We start from the raw sequence: 26,068 nt of genomic DNA on the forward strand, positions 1-26,068 counted from the left end.
CCGCTGGGGCGAAGGCCCCGGTGCCGAAGGCATCGGGGGCGCTTGGGGCACCGCTGGGGGCTCCGGGGGCGAAGCCCCCGGGGTGCTGAAGGCATCGGGGGCGCTGGGGGCGCCAGAGGCGCCGAAGGCGCTGGGGGCGCCAGAGGCGCCGAAGGCGCTGGGGGCGCCAGAGGCGCCGAAGGCGCTGGGGGCGCCAGAGGCGCCGAAGGCGTTGGGGGCGCCAGAGGCGCCGAAGGCGTTGGCGGCGCTGGGGGCGCTGGGGGCGCTGGGGGCGCTGGGGGCGCTGGGGGCGCTGGGGGCGCTGGGGGCGCTGGGGGCGCTGGGGGCGCTGGGGGCGCTGGGGGCGCTGGGGGCGCTGGGGGCGCTGGGGGCGCTGGGGGCGCTGGGGGCGCTGGGGGCGCTGGGGGCGCTGGGGGCGAAGACCCCGGTGCCGAAGCGCTGGGGACGAAGGCGTCGGGGCGTCGGCGATGCACAAAACGTAATTCGTAATTCGTATTCACTTCGTAATTTGTCATTCGTAATTTCTAATTCATGCATCAATTTCTTTCCGAAACCAGTCGATTCAATATCTTTAACTTTATTTGTAGTCGAGTTTCAATTTCTTTTCGAAACCACCCGTTGATATCAACGGGCCCAACACTAGTAACATATAAAATACATCTGCCATTATCAAATTTTGTCTTTTTTACGTCTGAAAAGAATTTGAATATATTGTACTTACATATGGTAATTTCATATAATAATATGATACATAGGTATATATCTTTGCAATGTAAATCCACTTTTTTATAATTTTGAATAGTCCTTGAATGTTTTCAACAAAATTATCAAATCGAAATTATTTATACCTGTACATATGTATAGGTTTATGTGTTAGTTGTTTTTATCAAAATATCGGCAATCATATTGTTGTAATTTGATTGCGGTCGACTAATATAAGTGAGTTGTATCCAATTAATAACCGATATAGCAGTTGATTTTTCCAAAAATGTCGTAACGTAACAATCATATTATATCAAAGTGAGCATCATCGACACGTTGTCATCGTGCGTGTAGCCGTTGCGCAGCGACTTGTTTCAACCGGAAACAAATATCTTCGAACATCTCCGATTTCAGCAACCGCAATGAATCTCATTTAGAAATATCCATCCATCAAAGATTTTCCGGGAATTTAAGCTGGCTTTCGATTCGATTTGAAAACCGAGACGTGATTCTTGCCGAACGTACATATCCGCATATTGCGGCAATCTTGAACGTCCTCACTCTAGCCGAGGAGATCTCTTCGATCCTATCCCTGAAATCCGTTTGATTGTGTCCTATGGACGTGGCCAGAGCACCTGCTTCATCCTGGGTGGGTTCCGTGAGAATTTTTGGCTTCAGATGTCGAGAGGTGACGCCGAGGCACCCGTTCACGTTCAGTTTTCTCGCGATCGTAAGGTGAACCGCATTCTTAAACAATAAACTTTCACCAGAGCTAATGGAGGGGACTATGGCCCCACATCCAAGGCCATCTAGACCCCCCTGGCCTGCCCTGGCCTGGCCTTATACATAGTCTGGCTCGCCTGGGTCACACCTGACCCCGGGGATGAAGACCGTCAGCGCCACTATTATCTAAAACGTCAACACCGTATGCAATGCCTCTTACATACATATGTACGTATGATTCTAAACTACAAGTATTTTTCTTAAATTATCAATAGAATTATGAAACTGAAGATACTTATTATTCTTATTAATCGGCCAGGTGAAATCCATTGTATGAACATGCGTTGAAATTGGGATTTTCGTAAAACATGCTTGCTTCTCTAGTACAAGTAAGTACCTTGCATACCAAAATCGTAGCATATTACACCTAATAATTCAGAATGAAAAAACTGTTTAGTTTATAAACGGTGCAAGCTCATTTATTTTTTTTATATACAAGACTCTTCTATGTTTGCCTTCGCTCGTTCGTTTGATAACATTTAGATTTGATATCCAACGTTCTTCCGATCTTTTTGAAACTTAAGCGCGGTTTGGTCAACAATTTATGTATACATACATATATTCAAATCAAATCCGCCAGTACGATGATGAAAAATAATCGTAATAGACAAGTTTGAAAAATGCTACAATTTTGACGTCTGAATGTCTGTTTGTTTGTCTCGTATAGGCTCCTATACCACTAAATCGATTACGATGGAACTTTCAGGATTTGTTGTATGCATGTCCGGGAGGCTTACTGTGAATAAAAAACGGGAAAAAACCTATTGATAATAATATTCGTAATTACGATTTTACCGACGCGAGAGTATGAAGCGCCATTTTGTAGTCAAGGAAACCAGTTGGTTTATGACGACACGGCGTTGAAGAGACATTATTTGAGTTAGTTAGCTCCAACCATCACTTGGTTGGAACGCAACGGGAACGGGAATTGCATGCCTTAAGGCGCCCTTCCACCGAATACGTTGGCGCGCATGTATCGTGACTGATGAGTCATCAGTAGAGGTAGGATAGTCACAGTGCTATCCATTGTTCCATTGATGTAAATCCTTTGTAAAAAAGGTTCGGCAAACCTTTAACAATGCATTTACAACCTTTGGACAATACGCGGCACCTTCTGGGTCCGGTGACTAGTCATCAGTGATGACTGCTGCAGAAGTCCGTCAACGCGGCGTACATATGTGTCACCGTCACTGTGGAGGTGTGCGCACTTCCATTACAAACTACGTACGTAAGTTGCATACTTTGGCGCAAACATGATACGTGCGCGTCAACGAATTCGGTGGAAGAGCGCCTTTATTCTGGCATTGATACGCAAGCCGGGTTCAGCTATTATCTTATGAAATTTACATTATAGGTTCTCATTATCTCTCATACATATTTTTACTTCACTCATAGGCTATGTAATTAGTAAAATTATCAAAAATATCCGCCGATTTAATTTGATTTGCTTATTTCATAAAATGAACAAAGATAGTGGCGCCTCCCGTGATTTTTTCTGGAACTACCTCAAACGGCATTTCACAATATGAGCCGTTATATTTGAAGGTAAGCGATTGTTGTAAACGGACAATCGTAGCTACGAAAATCGCGAATCGAATAATCTGAAACTCGAATTCTCGTTAGTATGATTGTTCGTGTGGATAACTCTCGATGGATGGAATTTTCAGGTGCCAGATGTTCCATGATCGAATTTAATGACGTTTACGAGATCGCTTTTTGCGGAATAATCATTGAACCATATTTAAAAGTGGCGGATGTCTAATTTTCAGTTCGAAAAACACTTTTTCTATTTGACTTAATTCACAAACTTTTATCACTAATATTTATTTAGTATGTCCAGAATCTTGGAAAAACAGCATAAACGTATTACAGGCCACAAGTATTTTTAAATATTTTAAAGCGCAAAACATTATATTTAATGTTTTGCGAGATATTTCTTGAAATAAGGAAAGAAGACTTATGCCACTTTCAATTATAACGGCTCATATATAAAATATCTGTGTATTTAAAGTAGGCATGTACATTTCAACTTACGTTGTAGAAAAAGTCTGAAATAATAATATGACAACGTGCACGTCGACAAACAAATTTTAATTTAAATAATAAACCGTACGATACGATTCGTACGATGGTCGTTTTTTATCCTAAAGATCTGTATGTAAATTTGAAATTCATTTGTCGAATTGTTAAATGACAGTTATTGGTTTTTTACATACCTCCTTTACGTTTCACATGGCTTTCGTGTTAGTGGTCATTTTTATCTCTTATCCGATCGTTTTCATTATAAGTATGTACACTGACCAATTCATGAAAAAAACAACGGGCTTGCTCCGTTCGTGATTTAAGATTTTTTTTGATAATTTTATAAAATGATAAATTTAACAAATTGGATCAATTCAACGAATTTGATATACAAATGTACATACATATATACAAGCATTGTAGAATAACAATATATACAAGCATTGTACAATATATTGTAGAATACAACAACTGCTGCCGTGCTATTTTTAGGCTACCAAGGGGCTGCAGCGCATCGCAAATGTTTGTATGTAGAAGGGCACGTGCCTCACTTTGAGGTCATTCTCAGGATGAGAGCGGCCTCCCTTCGTCGTTGTGTATTTGTATCGTCAGTTTTTTGTTTTCGTTTTAAAGGGTTAATTGGATGTGTGCTGAATTTTAAATCGGTGAAATTGCGAGCAAAAAATTCGAATTAGTAGAGCACGGATTTGTCTTTTGTGCACTACATTGTACGCACCGTTTACGCTGAAGGCGCGAGCGTAATGAGTCACTTCTCACAAATGTTGAAAAAACTCTCATTGGTTGTAAGTATGTACGATGACTCACTATGTTTTTATACTTTCGTATCGTACTTCAATTCCCTTCGATAGGTCTTCCAGTTTGGAAGGTGTTGATAAAACCGTAGAATTTTACAGATCGAAGTTATAGACTTAATTTTTTTAAACGTATATTTACGCAATTTCACCGATTTAAAATTCAGCACACATCCAATTAACCCTTTAAAACGAAAACAAAAAATAGTGTGGCCAGAACATTATCCTAATAAACATGTTTCAATAGAAAATACTCAATATAATATAGTATTAACAGTGGGAAAAAATCCCAAATGAAAATACGTAATTTTGACTTTTGATTTAAACTGGACGACTACTTAGAGAGATTTGAAAGCTGAAAAGTACTACAAATGAAAGATAAAATACTCGACTATAGATTCCAATATTCATTTTGAACAGAAAATTAACAGATTTTGAAAAATCGACCGAACAACACCAAGATATAGAAAAATCGCGCGATTTAAAAAACACATATATCTCCGAATATCGAGCCAATCAACACTTTTTATTACCAGATTCGTGTTCACTGAGCATAGATATATAAAAAAGTCATATCTCGTTTCTGAAACATTTTTCGTGTCGAACAGTGTTATCATTATTATTATTACTATTTTATTTTATTTAATATTATAATCATATTTACATACATTATTATATCATTATATTATATTTATTTATATTATCATACTTTTTAATTATCTACTAGTGGTTTTATCCGGCTTCTCTCGGTATTTGTAATGTAATATAAACCGCTTACACATAGCTAATCTATCTAGTAAACATTTTATTAAATTTATTTGAATAGTTTTATTTAAATTTCTTTGAATATTAGTTTGTTTTATTTTATTGTTAAATTTAACGTCACGGATTCTACGAACCAAAACTTATATACATACAAGTCTCTTTCGAAATTATATATAAGATATATGTATTATTTATTTGAACGTTGGGGTTTGCACTATTCTCTCTATCGGCTGGAACTACGAAGTTATTATTATTACCATTGTTACACACACAAAACTCAAAAAAAGGTTTAGAAATTTATTATGGATGAAGACTTTATTAACATTTTTCCAATAATGATATTGTTGCGTAGGGGTGGGTGGAGGATCCAAGTAAAAGGTCAACAGTCGTTTCACAGCATTTATTGATGATTAAGGAGATACGCGTATTGGCAGTGCTCAGTCCAGAATGACCTGATATCGCCTAAGTATCGCCTTATAAGAGATAGATCTCTCAGGACATCTTCGACGTCTAATTTGTTTACCTATTGTTATGGTCACGTACGGATATGTCTTCCCACGACATTCCCACGACACGGTACAGGTCAATTCTGCGAAAGGACCAATACCAGCCAACTCGGTCGCCATTTTTTAGCCTACATGCACTTAGCTTGTCGCTAATCCTTAAAACCACTTACACCGGTCACACGGTCTCTCAGGACGCTACCCGGCCTAATCCGATCGCAATTACTCGGCGGCTCTTTTTAGTATACGTAACAATATCATTATTTTTAATCACATACATATGTAGTTATTTAATTAAAAAAATAATGACACATTTATCTCTTGCATAATATTATATGTATTAAATTTATAGTGACTTACTTGTACATACATATATTCGTTCCGGCCTAATGAACATACATACATACATACATACATATTTACATTAAGCCAGAACTAAAAACACGAACTATAGATTTTCATCGATGGACCTAGTGGAATAACTTCGTTGTATCAAAAGAACGTCAAATAAAAATTTTTATTGATTTTAAACAATGTCCTATGCCTCCAACCAATCGATTTATCTTTTAAAAATGAAGGTTTCTTTCACATTCACAAAAATCTGAAACTACAATCAATATAACCACTGAAAGTACTTTTAATGGTGTCTATTAGGTATTGTGAAAGTTCTTAATGATATATTTATTGTGTTGATCATAATGACAATCAAAAGACCACCTGGGGCAAATACGACCCTTTTACTTTCAGTTTCATTTCCATCGTCAATTTTTCGTTTATTGTTTCTATACAAAATGTTTCTTGATGTAAAATTCTTCGTTTAGCAAAAACGAATCATAAATATTTTAAACGTTATGCGAAAGTAAATTTAAATATTAAACATTCGAAATATGTAGATATTTTAGCATACTTATACAACCGTCTCTCGATTCATCAGTTTAAATAAGAATCGAATAATCAAAATCATTCAAACAATGAGAAAATTAAGTCTATACACAGATACAATACCTATTTATCTTCAATACATAATCTCTTCTGACTTCGTTTCGTATTATTATCATTTTTACTATTAACTGAAACTATGTACATTATTAATTTATCAAAATGTTTCGCAATCCAATTTACAGACATTTGTGTTAGATACGACATTCATTCTACAATTGCATATTTGATATACATACATAATTGTACAACATTTACAAAATGACAAAGACCTCTTTCAATAGTATCAACAGATAATAAATATAAAATGCAAAGCGAAAGCGTATCTGTTAACTATGTATACTAAAAAGATTTACTATGAAATTAAATTTAGCATAATTACAAACGAGTCAAAATCACATTATTTTTTTTTTATATTTTTTTATTTTTGTAATATAAAAAAATGGGTTACATAGTACATATTTTACAGGATATAATGTTTATTTCATAGTTGGAAATGTATTCCTTATCAGATAAGAGTAGCTCTTGTGCCTGATACATATGTACATAAGTATGAATGTGTGTAGCTAACGATATTTTGTTTAATTTTTTCTGCATTTTTAAGAATTTTTTTAATGATTGAACAAAAGATAAATAAAACTGTATGTAAATAGCAATATGTATGTAGATTTGAAAATCATGAATAGTTCGTTTTTGCCTAAAAACATTTTTTTTTCGTATTCTCTTTGTCGTGCTTTTTTATTATTTATTAAAACATCGTCTTGATGATCACTCATCACATACAAAACACCCAAATAAGAATGTTCTGATAAATAAAAAAATATTTAGATTGATAACCAATCTTTTTAAACGTAGTGAAATATATCTATGTATGTACATATGTAGAACTGACCCAATATATCCACGATAACTCGAAAAAAACATATATTCTTGACTTTTAAAATTTGCTAAATAAGTAATTATGCGTTTTTTAAAACAATAAAAAATCATTATCAATAGAAAAAACATCTGACTATTGATTCCGATACTCATTTTTAAGTTTTTTAGACGCTCATATCTCATAAACGAAAAAAATGCAAATAAAAACCATTGTCTGATTCGAATTCAGTGGGTCAAATTTAGTATAGATTGATTAGTCTTCAATCCGGTAGAAAAAAATATTATTATGCAATATTTCCATTTTCAAGGCCATAACACTGCTTAAAATAAAAATCGCCATTGTATTCAGAAGAGTGAATCCACAGAATCGCGCTAATACAGCATCCAAAAGAAAATATTTGTATATTTTTGTTATATCGTAACAAAAAAATTGCGTACATAAATAAAAAAAATATATTGATAACATCATAACATGAATAATATATGTTTTTCGTATTTAAATACTGAACAGTCAGTCGTAAAAACAGGCTAGTACGAATAAGCACACCAATCAAATGGTTTACTTGATTTATTTTATTTTATTTAAATTAAAAACAAATCTTTTTTTCTATTTAATCAAACTTTAGTTATGTGCGTATAATTTGTATGTACTCACATATGTATAATTTGTGTGAAATGAGATAAAAATTCATCGATTTTTTTTTACGTATTTACTTAAACGTTAATATTATATTACTTCAAATATTATATTACTAAGTAAAATAAAACATTACTTCAAAATTCTTGTACTTAAATAGGATACACTCTTCGTATATATTTTATATGAATGCAAAGGTTTATCAAATGTTCACGTGAACTAATAATTGACAACGACATCTATTGAACGCTATAGAATTCACGTTACATTCCTATTCACGTAACATAATTGAAAATTCAACATATTACTCTATACGCCTTTGTTGTGTTGTTATGTGAGTGGTATGTCAGAGAATATACAGATGACGGCAAACAATGCCCAGCCGAGCGAGTTGAGGACCAATAAATTATTTATTAGTAGTTGGCGTCATATCCACATGCATTTGCAATGCAAATCGAGGTCACACGTTGCACTGATTTCCAAACTGACTCGTTCGTTTTCCGTCATTCGTTCGATTTTTTTATTCACTTTTATCTCAGTTTACAACAGGAAAGATTAAAAACTAAACAAACCTATATAATTATATAAGTAATTCCGTCCTCTAAAATCATACGTTGATTGTTGCAAGCATACGTACATGTGCTTGCTTACTTTATCTGTACTAGTGTTGTGCCCGTTCATTTCAACGGATGGTTTCCGAAAGGAATTGTTATATATAAATATAGTGTAAGGTAATTTATACGCATTACACGCTCACCGATCCAACCCGTTGACCCATTCGAAATGATAAATGAATGTGTGTGTGTCATCGTGAATGTATGTATGTGTGTACTTCGTGAATGTGTTTATGTGTCCTGTTGCTTAAGTCACCCGTCACTCGGCCTGTCGTCGCATATATCATACGCTACACCCCCCCCCCCCTCACCTCCCCGCTACCCGCTTCCCCGACATGACTGGTCGATGCGTCCGCCACATATCCATAAACATACATACATCGCTTCCGTTTTTATATACATATAATCAGTGGCGGACTGGGACTGAAATTAGTGCATGCCAGGAGTCAAAGGGGGCCCACAGAGGGTTAAAAAAATTTGTCCCCCCCCCCCCCATATAAGAAAATTTTCTTCTATCCATCATGCTAAAAATCAAGGGTAAAAAATAAATAGAATTTTCAAAAATGGGCATAAACAAATTTAGTTACAAGAAAAATGGCAAAAGGAAAATAGATCCATAAATTACATTGTATATTTCGTTTTAACCCTTGTCCTAGGTAAATATTATAGAATGCGGCATAAAAGCGGCTTTTACTTTCGGTAGAAAACAATTGAGGACGTCATTTCAGCTTTTTCTTGGGGGGGGGGGCAGGCAAATATTGGTCAAATTGAAAAATTTTAAAAAAATCTTGCTTATATCAGAATAAAAATGGATATACTTTTTTCTTTACATACACCTTATTGAGTTATAAAATATGAAAAAAATCAGCTTATTTCTGAAAAAATAATATATATAAAAAGAGAAAAAAGCGCCGCAGGCGAAAATTTTTTTCCAAAAGTCTTCACATGGTCAACAAAAATTGACCATCTAACTGAGTCACCAAAAAACTATCAATTAACTTAATTTCTACCGACTGTCTTTTCACTTTATCTATGTACATATGTACGTAATAACAATAGATAAAATTTTGTGATCATGCGAAAATTTGAACTCAGAATCGATCACTGATCACGTCTACTGTATTTGTATTCTTGTATTCTTGTATTTGTATGTTATTTGTATTCTTTATGTACTAAATTTGATAAAGTTTTGGTCAGAAAGCAATTTTATTAAATAACTAAAACTTTTTTTGGACCGAATTCGTTACACATGAAGTTTAAATTCATCTCATTCGTTGTTTTGTGAGAGAATGGACGTCTGCAAATAAAATAAAAATTCGAGAAATAAAATCATTTGTGATTGAACCAATTAAGTAAAATATTAATTTAAAACCTTTCTTGAAAACAAAAAATATACGAACTTTCGGAAAAATAAACGTTACACATCTGTTTTTGAGACAAAATAAAGTAAAGGGGACTTTTCTAACGATTCGCTCCATAGGATGAACAATTTCTAAGAATTTTACCCAAGGCATACCACTGAAAAACCAAAATATACTTGCTTCGAAATAATAATTTTTTTTTTCAAAGCACATAGCAGCGATTATTTTATTAGTTACCCAAAAGTAACATACATAAGAAATAAACGTAGCATTCATAGATCCATAGTATCTTATTAATCATTAAATTCATAATATTTTCTAAATTCACACTATTCCTTAATTTAGGGGGGCGAGTGCCCCCCTATGCCCCCACCCCCAAATTACGTCCCTGAAAACAATGCATAATATTTTCAATTAATGTTAATCGAAAATCGGGATTTTGGGGAGGGGCTCCCTATCCTACATATATTTCTATATACATGGATGTATCTAGATTAGGAATAGATTTTATATTCGGAAACTGTTTAAAATTGTGTATTTAAATCATACTATATCGTCGAAGCATAATCAAATGTTATTTTGAAAGTATGAAATAAATTTAAATCGCTGGTTGATGATGAATCTTCCTATCGAAATTGTTTTAAGCAATTCAGTTTATATTATTCACGGAAATTCGTTTATTCCCATTTTTATTTCAGTAGGTAGTTGTTACATAGGTATTGGTATATACATACATAATATTGAGGTTGGAAATGGGACCGACAAAAGGGCCCTCGCAATTTACATTTCTAGCCTAATAAAAAAAGTTAACCGATCCTTGGGCTGTTAAAGCAGGTATTAGTTGTTTGTGTATATCGTAAGAAATTTATTTTGTTGAAATACCCAAACTTTAGGTCCCAAAGTCCTATAAATTATTACATACGTGAAATATAAAAAGTTATTTAATTTTACTGAGGGCCCATATTTTCCAACAGATAGTGGGGCCCACATGCCATCGGGCATGTTCGCTTGTATGGCCAGTCCGCCACTGCATATAATACTAGTGTTATGCCCGTTGAATTGACCTAGGGGAAAATTGTCGTAGTATCAAGAGAAGGTTAAATAAAATTAACCTCCTTACATTTCATAAAATTTATGATTTTTTAAATTCAAAAAGGTATACCCAAGGAAGTTTTGAACGACTTATATTTTCAAAATAATCACGAAAACTTGAAAAAACGTCGATTTTCTGAAAACAACGCTTTTCCCATAAAAACACCCATTGCGAGTCTTTGCCTTTTAGGGCTTTAAAAAATAAGTCGAATCGGCGCTTATGAATCGAAAAAAAATAAATCGAATCATTGGTTCGTTGACGGCTGCGCCCCATGAAGCTGTGCGCCCTTCGGGGCCCCATGCCGCTGCGCCCCATTAGCTATTGCCATTGCCGTTTAGGACTTCGCCACTCTGCGTCCCCATGAGCAATTGCCGTTTTGGACTTCGCCCCTCTGCGCCCCCCTTAGCTATTGCCGTTTAGGGCTTATCCCCTCTGAGCCCCCATGAGCAATTGCCGTTTTGGACTTCGCCCCTCTGCGCCCCCCTTAGCTATTGCCGTTTAGGGCTTATCCCCTCTGAGCCCCCATGAGCAATTGCCGTTTAGGGCTTCGCCCCTCTGCGCCCTCCTTAGCTATTGCCGTTTAGGGCTTCGCCCCTCTGCGCCCCCATGAGCAATTGCCGTTTAGGGCTTCGCCTGTATGCGCCCCCATGAGCAATTGCCGTTTAGGGCTTTGCCCCTCTGCGCCCCCCTGAGCAATTGCCGTTTTGGACTTCGCCCCTCTGAGCCCTCCTTAGCTATTGCCGTTTAGGGCTTCGCCCCTCTGCGCCCCCATGAGCAATTGCCGTTTAGGGCTTCGCCCTTCTGCGCCCCCATGAGCAATTGCCGTTTAGGGCTTCGCCTCTATGCGCCCCCATGAGCAATTGCCGTTTTGGGCTTTGCCCTCTGCGCCCCCCTGAGTAATTGCCGTTTTGGACTTCGCCCCTCTGAGCCCCCCTTAGCTATTGCCGTTTAGGGCTTCGCCCCTCTGCGCCCCCATGAGCAATTGCCGTTTAGGGCTTCGCCCCTCTGTGCCCCCATGAGCAATTGGCGTTTAGGCCTTTGCCCCTCTGCGCCCTCCTGAGCAATTGCCGTTTAGGGCTTTGCCCCTATGCGCCCCCCTTAGTTATTGCCGTTTAGGGCTTCGCCCTCTGCGCTCCCATGAGCAATTGCCGTTTAGGGCGTCGCCCGAAAAATCGAATCGGCGCCTATGAATCGAAAAAATAATCGAATCATTTGTTCGATGACGTCAACGAACGAACCAAGGATACATACATATATACAAAGTCTATTTCCAAATTATATATTAGATTTATTATTTTTTTTTAATAAAACCTACTTTTTGTTGTTGACAGCTTTTCATTTCGCCGAATTTTTTTTAATTAAAACAGACTACTCTTATGAACAATGTATGAACTTTGACCTTTTGTGCTTAATATGTTTTTTTCGTTCGTTGGTTCGTTGGTTCCTTTGGTTGGGTGTAGTCACACATGCATATGTTTCTCATCCATTTCTTCAAATATGCGATTTACCGTTATCGATCACAATCAAGAAAGGATGGGGGTGAATTTTGGGACTATGTACCGTGTATGGGATAGGTGTGCTGCGTTTTTTTCGCATGTTTAAAAATTCCTTAAAAGTTCGGATGCGACCAACCCATGACTTTATCTATGTATTTGAGGAATATAAGAAGGTCACAAAACAAAATTCGTTATTGAACCGTACAGACACATTCACACATACTAATAGCTATGACAGCATTTTCGATACAAATGTATGGAAACTTGCACAAGACAAAAGTTCTACTTCTGTTTGTCGGATTTTTTTCAAATTTTTTTATTACTTAAAATCACTATAAGCATTATACCCAATAAAAGATTTAAAAAATTTAAAAGGTCAAAATAAAATAATGAAATATCGTTTTAAAAAAAAATACTACTTCCGGTATACAAATTCTGACCAAAACCTTATCAGCTCTAAGTTAGTACATAAATAATGCAAATATAAACTTTCAGCTTGATACGTTCAGGGATGTGGACAGAATCGTGGCTACAACATTTTTTTACCTTTCTAAGAGGAAAAAATCCCACTTCAAAAATTTTGTGATTTTTTTTTTTTTATTTTCATCACATTGATACAAGAATTATGTTTGAAATTTTTGGTGAAGAGCACACATGTTTAAGGGGTCGAAAAAAATAGTGAAAGAAAAATCGAACAAGAGTGAACTACCACTTCCGGTTGACAGATGCTTACCAAATTTTATACGTAACTTGGTATTAAGCTTAAATTTCTAGATATGAAATATCAGTTCAATAAACCAAAAAGTTTCTGAGAAAAACATAAAAAGCCTCGATTCTCTAGAGTAAAAGTACTACTTCCTGTTCAGATAAAAATATTCAAAAAATATCTATCAGGGAAGGTACCATTTCCAGTGAACTTAAAAATTTACGTCGTGTCGATAAGTGATCGATTCTAAGTTCAAATTTTCGCATAATCACAAAACTTCATCTATTGTTACTACGTACATACATATGTAGATAAAGTAAAAAAAAAAACACGTACCACGTACCATTCAGTGTGTGTTCGCCCTACATAGCTCTCGGTGGATAGAATTTCGGGTACCAGATGTTCCATAATCGAGATTTTAGTGACATGTGCGAGATCGCTTTGTGCGGAATAAAAAACTATCATGTCAACATCCCAAGGTCAAAATTTCTCACGAACACGAAATTCTTACATTGATATATATGTATATTATGCCTACAGATAAAGTAAAAACATCTTACGACATAAGTATTTCATAAGCATATAAAATATAATATATATATATATATATATAACAACACGTTATATTCGATGCTATTGTCGATCCAAACAACGACAAAACTGCATCGAAGACAGCTCGCTAATCTCCGACCACACAAACACACACATTGCACATCTCAACAGATACAGCAATTGTTTGAATATATTTATTATATATATATGTACATAAATTCATGTATGTTCGTATAATTCTCTTATATATTCACTTCAGTCTGCGCTTGCGCCTGCTTATAACCGAACATCACGTGTACGGGTACGTGAGCTACGCAAAATTCATGTCGTTCTCTGATTACAACGACAGTCTAGCTCGAAGTTCGAAGCAGATGACACAAGGCAACTAAACAGTTGCTAAAGGTAAATTTGCAAGTCAAAACAAAACTGTGTTTCAAAATGTTTTTGTGCGACAGATTAATTTGTTTTTATTGAGTGCGATTTCTTTGCTGTTGTTGTTGTATGTTATGTCGCGTAATTTCTTAATTCCATCGTAAATCAATCTATGCGTTCATACATATGTATATATATCGGTTAATCAATTTGTTTTTAGTTTAATTTAAATATTGTATGTGTGTTGATTTTGAGTGGTTTTATCGTTTGGCCTAAATTTGTATTTTATTTAATGGTCTTCAACTAATTACTTTATTTATATATGTACGTACTGTCAATATATGAGCCGTTATTTTCAAAAACCTTATTTCTGTTTGACTTAATTAAATTGAATAAAAGTATTACAGGCCACCAGTACTTTAAAATATCGTTAAACTGGAAACATTATCTAATATATAATTTCAAAAGAGACTTTGTATGTACATACATATGTTTGTTTGGTTCGTAGAGTCCGTGACGTTCAATTTAATAATGAGAGATATAAAAAAGACGTCTTAATGTGAAACAAGATAATTTAAGTCAAAACTAATTTACAAACTTAAAGTGCACTAAAGATAATTTTTTGAACGGTACTATTATGATAACAAGTTTTGTGACCATGAAAAAAATCACTGATCACATTTTCAAGGTTTTTAAAAATTGTTTGTGGTTTGGTTCTTCTACTTTATACATATGTATTAATTTATGTTTAATTGTTATTTTGTTTTTTTTGTGTTATTTTTTTTTTGACCATTGTGGCGCTTTAGGAATTCCTGTTATGCCACAATGGTCTGTTTAGAATAAAAAATAAATAAATATATTTCTTTAGATTCAATTATATTCCTATGCCAGTTGGGCTGAAACTTTCTTACATGTTGTAAGTATGAATAATTTCACACAATTTTAACACTTTGTGATCGGGTCACGAGAATTCTCGTGTTTGAGTACCCAACGCTTGATGGCGGGCCACGAGAATTCTCGTGTTCACGTAGTCTGCTCTTGGACTGCGGATTACGAGAAAACTCGTGTTGAAAAAGGAAATTTCAAAGTTTCAGAGATCCAGAAGTGGCTATTTTCTATTAAACAATGTTTCATTATTTTATTTTGGCCTTTTAAATGTTCAAATATCTTCTTGATATTTAATCCTATTATTTTTATGTGAACATTAACTAATTAAAATAATATGAATACTATCCAACAAACTTGAAGTCTACTTCAGCTCTAGCTTTTATCTTAATGAAAATCCAAAATGCGTTTCCCAACGTTAGGGGTTCGCATAATCCGGTATGGGTGTATTTATTATTGCTGAAGTCTATTTTTGATACTTCTTAAATTCTCCAAGTACATACATACATATATACATATGTACATACATAGATGAAGTCTTGAGTTGGTCAAATCTGATTTTTTTACAGTAGCTAAAAGTTTTCCTTTTTGGACCTGATTATTGAAGCCACACAGCTAGAAATTTTAGAACTTTGCTTTGCCAAAGAAAATGAGGTTCATCATTTGACCCCCAAAGTTCCTGAAAAAAATCTTCATTCTAAATCTAATCATTTTCGTGAAGAAACACGTTTGTGATCAAGGCGATTGAAACTCATTTTTTGGATAAGCAATGGGAAATTTCAGGATTCTACGGATTATATGATCATTTCTAGTACAGCATTATTTACTTAATACAACATTGAGCAATTTTTCAGCAAAGGGTTTTGTTTTCGAAAACGAGTCAAACCTATTAGAGCAGAAATTTGTAAGTAACAGTTTCAAGATGTAATGCAAGGTGCATGTTTTGTATGGAATTTGTAACGTTTTTCTGTCTTGAATTTAAAATCGGTAAAGTTAATATTGAAAGTGAGTATTTAGTTCAATTTTTAAATATACTTTATCGTTAATTCGTCACACGAAATATTTTTATAAAAATTATTCGTCCAAGATGTCTTCCTTTCGTCATTTTTTCATTTGATTGGTCATTTTGTTTTTTTTTTATTTATTTTGCATCTTCAGATATTTGAATGATTTATTTCATTAACATGACATAAGCCTTGAACATATTACATATATATTTGTGGGAATATCATATTACAGTACCCACGTGACCGAACATGTGTACATAAATGCAAATGAACTTATATAAATACATACATGGCAGCTATAATGCTTCTCTCATTCAACTTACATACATACATACATACCGATTTAAGTCACCCGACCTATTTTTAACAATTCGATTATAATTTTCTATATATATACTCAATTTATCTATATACATACATTGAATAAATATGTATATAAAGTTTTGTGATCGTGAGAAAATTCGAAAATAATATGCTTATCGTTAAGTTGTAATTTTTTTTCAATTTAAGTCGACCAATGTGGTATCTGCCTTTAAAGTGTGAATGTCTTTCTACTATTTTTTATGGACGCTTAAATATGTATGTTCTTTCCGAGAAATATACAGTTATAGTGAAGGGATTCCAAAAAACCGCCCGAAAAAAGCCAGTTTTCTGTTTTTTTTCAAATCATAAGCCAGTTAAACGGTTTTCACCGGCTTCAGAAAACTAAGTTTTATATTGAAATAAATTGTAAATATAATAGATTGTGCAAAAAAAAATTCTTATAAAAACCATCATAAAAAGAAGGTATAATAGAAATTTGTCGAGATCACTCATCTTTGTTCCTTAATAAATTCCATTAAAAATATGTATAAGCTTTGAACGAAACCCTTATTAATTAATGTTTATTCAAAGCCATCGAGCCACTGATACAATAATAAAATTCCGATTATAATAATTTAATCGGAAATTATATACATACTTAATATCATTTTTTATTGCAGCCTCTTCCTCTTGTTCCTGTTATATCCTGCTCGCGCAAATTAAGTGAGTATGTACCGTTTACCATGCACCTTTTTTTTTTATCTTTCGACTTAAGATCTTTCGATTTTCTATTTTTGCTTTCCGATATTTGCGTTTTCGGTAATTTCGCATTCCGGCCCGTGATGTAGAACCGCTCCAAATACATAGATACAGTCATGGGCTTTATTCATTTTACACAATAATATATTCACGACAATAAAAATATAAATAAATTCAGTTCCATTGGTTATCCATATTTACATATGTACATGCATATTCCTCAAAGGTTAAGCTCGTTTCATCTTCATTTGTTGTATCTATTTTTCATGATTGTACTAAAATAAACTCAATCTCTAGGGAAATAACGAATTACTTTTAATAATAATTTAACATAATCTGAAATTCAGTAAGTAATATCTTAATGGAAGGTCTTTTTCCTCTACCCTTCAACAGAATTACAATATATCTTTTAGTACTTTCTCCGTTTTTTGTGGCGTTGAAAAACGTGGAGCAAAGAATGTGTTCGAAATTGTTTTAAATTACGAATAAACTGCAAGCGAGAGTTGTTATGATGATTTAAGAAACTTGTAAGAAAGTACCACAAAGGGTTTCAACACCGACTACACAAAAGCCAGTTAACCGGTGAAATCACCTTTTTTAGCATCACTGAAAACCGGTGAAATCCGCTCTGTTAACCAGTTAATTAATTGTAAATGCATATTTTTTAAGTTGAATTGAATACAGTTGTACAAAAAAATATAGATATGTACATACATTGTCGCTCAGGTCTTCCACCGGTTCATTCGTAACATGTACTTACATAAATATGTCTGTATATTTCTGAGAACAATAATCCAATTCATTGAGACTCAATAGCCAAAATAAATATAGAAATCTTTTCGAAAGAATGCGAGTGTCACAACTAGCAGCTGACATTATTTTTTAAAAACTATGGCTATATTTGGACATAATTTATATGTAAACATACTTACAAGTTTTAAACTATTTTTTTATTATTTTTGAATTTACTATAGAGTAAATAAATATAATTGGCATCGATAATATTTAACAAAAGAACGTGTGTTTTTGGTTGCAAATAACGTTTACACAAAAATAAAAAACATTTGATTTGAAAACATAATTTTTGGGGAAAAAATCGAAAACCAAAGATTATCCCGTTTTTTATCAAAAGCAAAGTTCATAATGACGATTTGCGAACCTTAGTTTAGAAACCCCGCATACGTAACAGTTTGGATAGCTAAAAAACTATTTGAAAATAAAATTGCTGTCCGGTTTAGAGACCCTGCTTAAAAATAAATGTTTGCGGCTTTAAAATAAATTTATTCGCATTTATGAAATTATCATGTAAAAATAAATCAAATAAATTTATTCGCATTTATGAAATTATCATGTAGATATGACCGACAATTTCAATACAGTAATTATTTTCCAAAACGCATTTCAAACTATTGTATCTATTGAAAAAATTGATTTTGCGCTGAATTGTCGTTGCGCTGAATAGTCCATGCGCTGAATTGTCGTTGCGCTGAGTTGTCTGCGCCGAAAGGTCGGCGCTAAGTTGGTTTGCGCTGATTTGTCGTGCCACCCAAAATGTTATATAATAGAAAGCAAAAAATAAACACCTTGAAACGCGAAGCTCAAAATATGTATACCCATTGTGAAAATGGGTCACATCTATACAACATCTACAGAATCCGCAGGATTTATAGGATAGGATTTCTTTAACATTGTCTAATGCATCTTCAAATTTCACATATTTCAAATTCCCCATATTTTTTTAAATTATATATTCACCTAAGATAGTACTCTAACTTACATTGCACATTAGTTTTGGAAGGAGTCGAAGTTTGAATGGTGTCTTCTTAATTAAGTGTGTTTGTCAATTTAGTAATATCTAAGTTTTCGAGATATTGTAGAGCCAATCGACCGTGTTTTGCAAGTTGGTCGGACAAGTTGGTTGTCTATGAAGGTTTTTCCCGAACTTTCCCTGGAAATGCAACTCTGCAACAGGGCAACACTAGTTGCTAGTACATGCGTATACGTATAGGTATAATCATGATCGTCTTCATCTGCTCACCATCCACTGCTGGATGAAGGTCTCTCCAACGAGCTTCCACTCGTCTCTGTTTTTCGCAACTCTCATCCATCTCATCCCACACATTTTCCTAATTTCGTCTACCCATCTTCCCTGCGGTCTCCCTTTTACTCTTTTGCGTTCTCTCGGGTACCATTCGAGCACTTATTTTGTCCACCTTTCGTCCATTCTTCTAACCACGTAGCCCGCCCATTGCCATTTTCCAATGCCAATCTCTTTGCTCTACCCACTACATATGTCATACTTCTCAACCACGTATTCCGCTTCCTGTCTTTACTCGTTATGCAGAGCATACAGCGTTCCATACTTCTTTGAGTACATTGAACTTTGTGTAAAATCTTGGCGTTCATCATGACTGGCAAATCGCATTGATCGAAGATCATTTTCTTTGGACACAGTAGCATTTTTGATTTAAAAACAACATCCTTACGCACATACATACATACCTATTTCAAATGTGTATGCAAAGCAAACATTTACACAGTACCTACATACATCCATACATGGAAACCCAACATGAATAAATAATAGATGTTTCTGTCACACACAAAAATCAGTACATATCCTACTGTCAGTTCGACAAAAAAACTCTTCCACTTACTATCGTTTCGATTTGAATGCAATTAAATTTAACAAACGAGGTCAAAGCTTCTGATTTCACCATACGCAACGAAATGGTTAACTTCTGAATTACGCAACCAAAGACCATTCGACTAACGGCTAACAATCAAATACAATCTGTTTTTTCTTGACGTTATAAAAACTAAGTAAATTAACTGTTTCAGTCACCGAAGAGTGTAACAAGTTGAGCGGATTAAGATTTTTGCTCCCCATTTCGAGTCCATCCCATTTTCTTTACTGAAACATCGTCAATTGTGCAATCAAACTAGTGATAATTTAGTTCTTATCCTAAGACTTATTTCTCACATACAATATTTGGAAATTCGATAAATAAAAATCCGTTAGCACTTATTCTATTCTGCTTATTAATTCAATAAAACAAAGGTGATTTTTTTTTGCTTTTCAGACATGTTAGATAATAAAAAAAATAGCACATAAATATGTATTATACATATATTACAGTAACCTCGGTTAGTCTCGCAGATATATAGATTATCTAGTAAGTGCATACAACGCTAGATTTCACAGATACCCTTAGTAGACAAGGTATACACTTGCCTCTTTGCCCCAATGAAATTTGAGTAGTTTGTCAACTGATAAGCTGGTTTATAATAACCAAAAAATCAATTTATTGTTGGAAAAATACGAAATAGACAATTATTAACAAGATTCAATCTACTGTATAAGTTTTACAACTCCACCCGTATTACCTACAATTTTAGGGTAGGCTAAGTTTATTTTGATTATAAGATTAATTTATCAATAAAATGTTCTTCAATGTAATGTAATGTCTTTTCTCTTTTCTCTAATGTAATGTTTTTAGTTTAATCCGTCATAAATGTCAACGTGTTGTTCCTTTCGTATACGTTTTTTTTTGTACGGATATAAAGTGTATGAATTTAATAGTAAACGTGTTCATTAATTCTTCCATGCGCACTGTTACTAAATGATTTTGACGATTCATTCACATACTAGACAATGTATACATAAGCGAGCCTTACACTCTTACTACAACACATACAATAGCACTCTTTTTTGTTTAAGTTCACTTTTTTATTTTGTTTAATTTTACTTTTTAAAATCTCAATAACAAATTTCATGCACTTATTATTTTGTTTAAGTCATAATCATTATTCAAAAACTTTATTTTAGCTAAAATTATATATTTCATTAAATTATGCTGTATTTTGTACCAATACGTATTAAAAATGTTGTTACGCGCGTACCCAATATCATTTCGGAAATCGCTCGGTCTAGCTTTCGAATTATTCCCAACCCTGTGTAAATTATTATTGACCTAAAACAAAATGTCATCTATTAATAGATGTAAATCATAACGAAAACACAGTGTGACATTGGCATGTCCATTCCATCTGCCTAGGGGGTGGCTTACCACCCCATCACGCAGCCTGAAACGTGCCCTCTTACATATTCGTTTTCTATTGTCAATTCCAACTATTGTTTCACTTATTGCGGCCTGTCTGTGAGGGACAGCGACAATTTAAAAATGGTATTTATTTTGTATTGACAAATGAAAATTATAAGTTTAATTTAAATATTAAAAATAGCAATGAAACATTTTTTCTCCAAAATAAATGGAAAATCCGTGTTTCAAAGAATTGTTATCTTACACAATTTAACTAGATAATCTAACAGAAGTTCCTAATTTTCTTTTTCTGAAGAATGTGGAAATATGTATAATATGTACATATTTACATATATTTGTATGCATGGTCGTCACATTTTTTAATAGAGATTTGTCTCGTTTTTGAAAAAAAACTTCATAATAATCGCTCAGTGCTATGTTTCTCGGCTTGCTGATGTGATCACATAACCAATACACGCTTTTGAATAAACCATTCTTGTTTTCTCACTGCGCTACCAAATATTGAGCTATGTATGTATATATGTATATTTTCCTCGAATCAATTTTTTTGTTGTTTTCTTTGAATAGATTAAAAATTCTCATATTTCTCGCCATAATACCAAATACTTTATGTCCAGACGTGTACTCGTAACTACATAAATACATCAAGGATCCAATCAGGTTCTGGTATGGTAGTTTTGGGCCGTTTTTCGTTCGTTCCAGTTTTTCTAATTTCAAGTTTGGTACCATCGGCGTCGATACGGTGTTTCTATCATTTTGAAGTTCTTTAACATTGCACTTACGTATTCGCCTTGGTTTGCTTCTATTTTTCCGTCTTTCAACGTAAACTTAATGCCTAGACAATGACTTAGTTCTTTCGTGTCATTTCGAACCTTTCTGTCAGCAGCTTATTCAAATTGTTTGCTTCCGACTCTTCTTTGTATCCGATGATTAGATCATCTACATACTCGTACATACACTACGATTATTGTCTTTTCTACTCCTTTCCCTCGAGTGTATATGTTTGTATCCCAGCTCTTGGACAGCGTTGTCTTGTTTTTTGTAACCATTCCCGTCCGGCCTGGTTTAGTTCATATAAAGCCTTGTTCAATTTGCAAATCTTTTCTCCGTCGGGTGTTCTTAGGGTTTCTAGCATTTTCCTTGCTTTTTTGTATATTTCTGTGTTTTCGTTTTCACATTCATCGATGATTATGCTGGATAGATATTCTTCTAGGTCTTCAAGCTTTTCCATGTGGATGAACTGGTTTAGAGAGCTTTCTCTTCATATATTTATATAAAAGACAAATATAGAATTAGATTGAATGCAGCTCCAAACTTAAAGGGATATCTCGTTTCATTTGAATCGAATTTTAAAAAACTATGTTCCCCGAAACAAGCACAAGGATCTCATTGAATTTATTTTGTAAGGAGATTTAATTACGAAAAGAAAATATATGTATGTACTTTGTAATTTTGTGTTTTTATTAAAACCATTTATCAGTTATAGAAGTATGACGAAACAGTAGATAAATATATTAAACTTTGGGCATATTACAATTGCGACTCAGGTTTGGGAGATAATTAACTTGCGATACAGGTCGGAGGGATATGCGTGCAGTTCCAACAATGACCATACAAAAATTCTAACCCAAGATTTTGACTGAATCAAGTTTCAATCAAATCCATTAAGCGGCTTGGGAGATAATTTAATTAAAAAACTTAAACAAAAGAGGAGATCTAGTATAAGGGGAGGTACCACTTTTAGTCAGCCTTAAAAGCCGATAAGCATTTCGATACTAAGTAACACTTCGATAGCATTAACGATGTTCAAATAAATCAAATAAAACTTACATACTGACACACATTTTTTCTAAACCATTAAAACATGATGAATGATTGGTTCTGAGTTCCAATTAATCATAATCACGCAGAGAAATATTATAATAATAGAAGTGGCTTTAGGCTTCGTATTGTTGTCAAGTGGAAAAGGTACATATGTGGACCTTTCATAATAATTTGCCCGGAACTCGTGTTTGATGCTTGGTGCTCGACCTATGTCCGATTGTTTGTTAATTTTACTCGCAAGATGGGCACGTGCATCGTTAAAAATTGCACAATGGATTCAAAAACACACAATAAACAACACGGGATACATTTTTAATATATATACATTTACTTAAATTAATCATTTAAGTAACATATTATTCAATTAAAATTTAGTTTTTAAACGTGTCATGGCGACTATATATGTACATGCATGCATTCTACATACAATTTCAGGGGTGGCACCAGAGAAATTTAAAAATTATTTTTAAATAAATGTGAAAATATTTCTCTTGGTGGCACCGAATACTCAATTATATTAATAACCGATTATTTAAGTTTAATTAATATAAACATCGTTCATTTTATATTATAAATATTTTTGTTGAAACTATACATTACACGTTAATTTAAGAGTTCCCAAAGACAGACAAATGCAAAAAAAAAGTGGATAAAAATAATCCGCCAATTGAGAAAAGAATGGATTGGCAACACCGCCATATGCTCAAATTGTAAATAAATTTACATATGTACGTATATCAAAATAAAAATTTAATTGAAGTAGTGGATATGTGATGCCCCCGGTTTTATTCCGTGCGTGTATTTGTAATTATGGAAACGTTTGACATAACGTTACGTTAATGAAACGTTACGCGTATTATTATGAAACAGGCAATGTATTGGTAAAGGTGCTTCTATTATTATAACATATCTCTGTAATCACGAGTTAGAAATTTCATATGATCACAAAACTTCATCTATTGTTACTACGTATGTAAATAGATAAATTAAAAAGATTATTCTAAAATAATACCTGATTTTGCAGGTGCCAAAGCACGAAAAGCTTTTGTTAAATATTTTTTCCAAGAAAATAAATATTTTATTTTTTTTTTTTTACTTTCATTTTTGTAATATATTTTTTAAAAGTTTGTAACTATCCATGATTTTGAATTTTTAAATAGAGAGGATGCTTTAAAAATATTTTGGTTGCTCTGGGCCTCGCATTTTCTCTGAAAGGCCCTACATACATATGTATATATGTATGTAGGGTCTTTCATAGTACATAAACCGAAGTATAATACAATATTGTTATATGTAACCTATGTACTTCTACAAGAGAAACCTTACTGATGTTTACTTGTCAAAAACATGTATCTCAGAATAGAAAACGAAATATAACATGAAGTTATATACAGTATGAACATAACCACAGAGAATAATCAAAACATAATGGTATTCTCTATTACTTTTGAATCATAAAATCATCCTTTCACAACTTTCCCGAAACCTCTGGCTAACATTAACCATCGCATTTATTAACTTGTATTCGTTGTATATGTTGCTATGCGATATAATTGAAATCAAGCGAATATAATGCACTTGACACATATTTTTATGGATGTATATATGTACATATGTACATAGTAAATGGTATACTTTATATATTAATGCAGCGAGACTTTTAGCAATGTAATCGATTTCTTACGTATTCTGAATAATTATTTTATATATGCAGCTATTTTGTAATACTTATAGATATTTAATTTTAAGTGATTTATATTTTTCCTACATGCATGACATTTGTTGGTTTGCTGTAGCGTCGAAATTGATTTGATATTCAACTAAATTTTGAATTGCAAATATAAACTGCATATAATTAACTAAAATTCTTCACAACAAAACGGATTGCTTTTTTCTTCAGCAGTTTCACAATGGAAAATACCGAGGGTTCTGAAGGAACTCCAACAAAAATATCGGACTCCGGATATTCCAACAGCTGTGGAAATAGTCAATCACAAAGAAGGTATAAATATAACTACAAAATTTTAATTTTCAAATTGTCTTATTTCAATTGTTCTGCATTATTTTCCTCTTTTCCTAAATATGTAAATATATAATATATAAATAATATATATGAAATATGCAAATAATATATTTTTCTTATATGTAAATAATATATATTTATTTTTATTTTTAAATGCTTTTTATTATTACGAATATTAAATGCTCATAATACATCTAATACATAATTTTAATTGAAGACTCACTAAAGTCGATGACCTAAAGCAGATTGTGTTTAGGTAATCTGTGTTTATACCTGAAGAGCATAGAAATAATATATATATATATATATATATATATATATATATATATATATATATATATATATATATATATATATATATATATATATATATATATATATATATATATATATATATATATATATATATATATATATATACATATATACATATACTGAAATAATGTAAAACCATACTTTAATTTGACTGTAATTATTACATTCATGTAATGATTGTTACATGATTTAAGAAAATATCATAATTTACATAATGCAATAATGGTATATTACTTGGGGAATGATAATTTATATTTAATCTGACACAATATCACAATATTGTGTCTTTCATAATAACAAAAGAAAATATATTTTTATACATTTTTACTTTATCATTATTTTTTAGTGGTAGTTCTAAATCCCGACACTGTGGCAGCAATTCCAGCGGAAGCAGTGATTACGGAGGAAAGACTTCTGGCAGCTTAACAAACAGGTTACTTTATTATGCTTTCTATTTTTATTTATTTTTCATTTTTAATACTTAAGATCGTTTTAAATATACACAAACCGTCGTTACAAAATTGTTAAAAAAATCAACTCCAATAGCAAATTAACTCAATATTAATCAACTCCAATAGCTAAAATACCAATTTTCACAAATAAACAGTTGTCTACTAGCATTATATTATTATAATAATGTCGATAGTATTGT

The 26,068-nt window shown here is 33.4% G+C and overlaps 1 protein-coding gene across 1 annotated transcript in view; it reads left to right on the plus strand.

Annotated features, from left to right (window-relative positions):
- Window positions 1-14,178: 14,178 nt before the first annotated feature.
- Window positions 14,179-26,068, plus strand: part of per (period circadian regulator) — a 37,367-nt gene continuing 25,477 nt past the window's right edge. Inside the window, exons 1-3 of the mRNA XM_077446360.1 lie at window positions 14,179-14,266; window positions 24,979-25,080; window positions 25,763-25,849. Coding sequence (XP_077302486.1) covers window positions 24,989-25,080; window positions 25,763-25,849 — 179 coding nt within the window. The 5' untranslated portion in view covers window positions 14,179-14,266; window positions 24,979-24,988. The remainder of the gene's footprint in view (window positions 14,267-24,978; window positions 25,081-25,762; window positions 25,850-26,068) is intronic.

The sequence above is a fragment of the Arctopsyche grandis genome, chromosome 2, assembly GCF_051622035.1.
Source record: "Arctopsyche grandis isolate Sample6627 chromosome 2, ASM5162203v2, whole genome shotgun sequence".
Taxonomy (NCBI): Eukaryota; Metazoa; Arthropoda; class Insecta; order Trichoptera; family Hydropsychidae; genus Arctopsyche; species Arctopsyche grandis.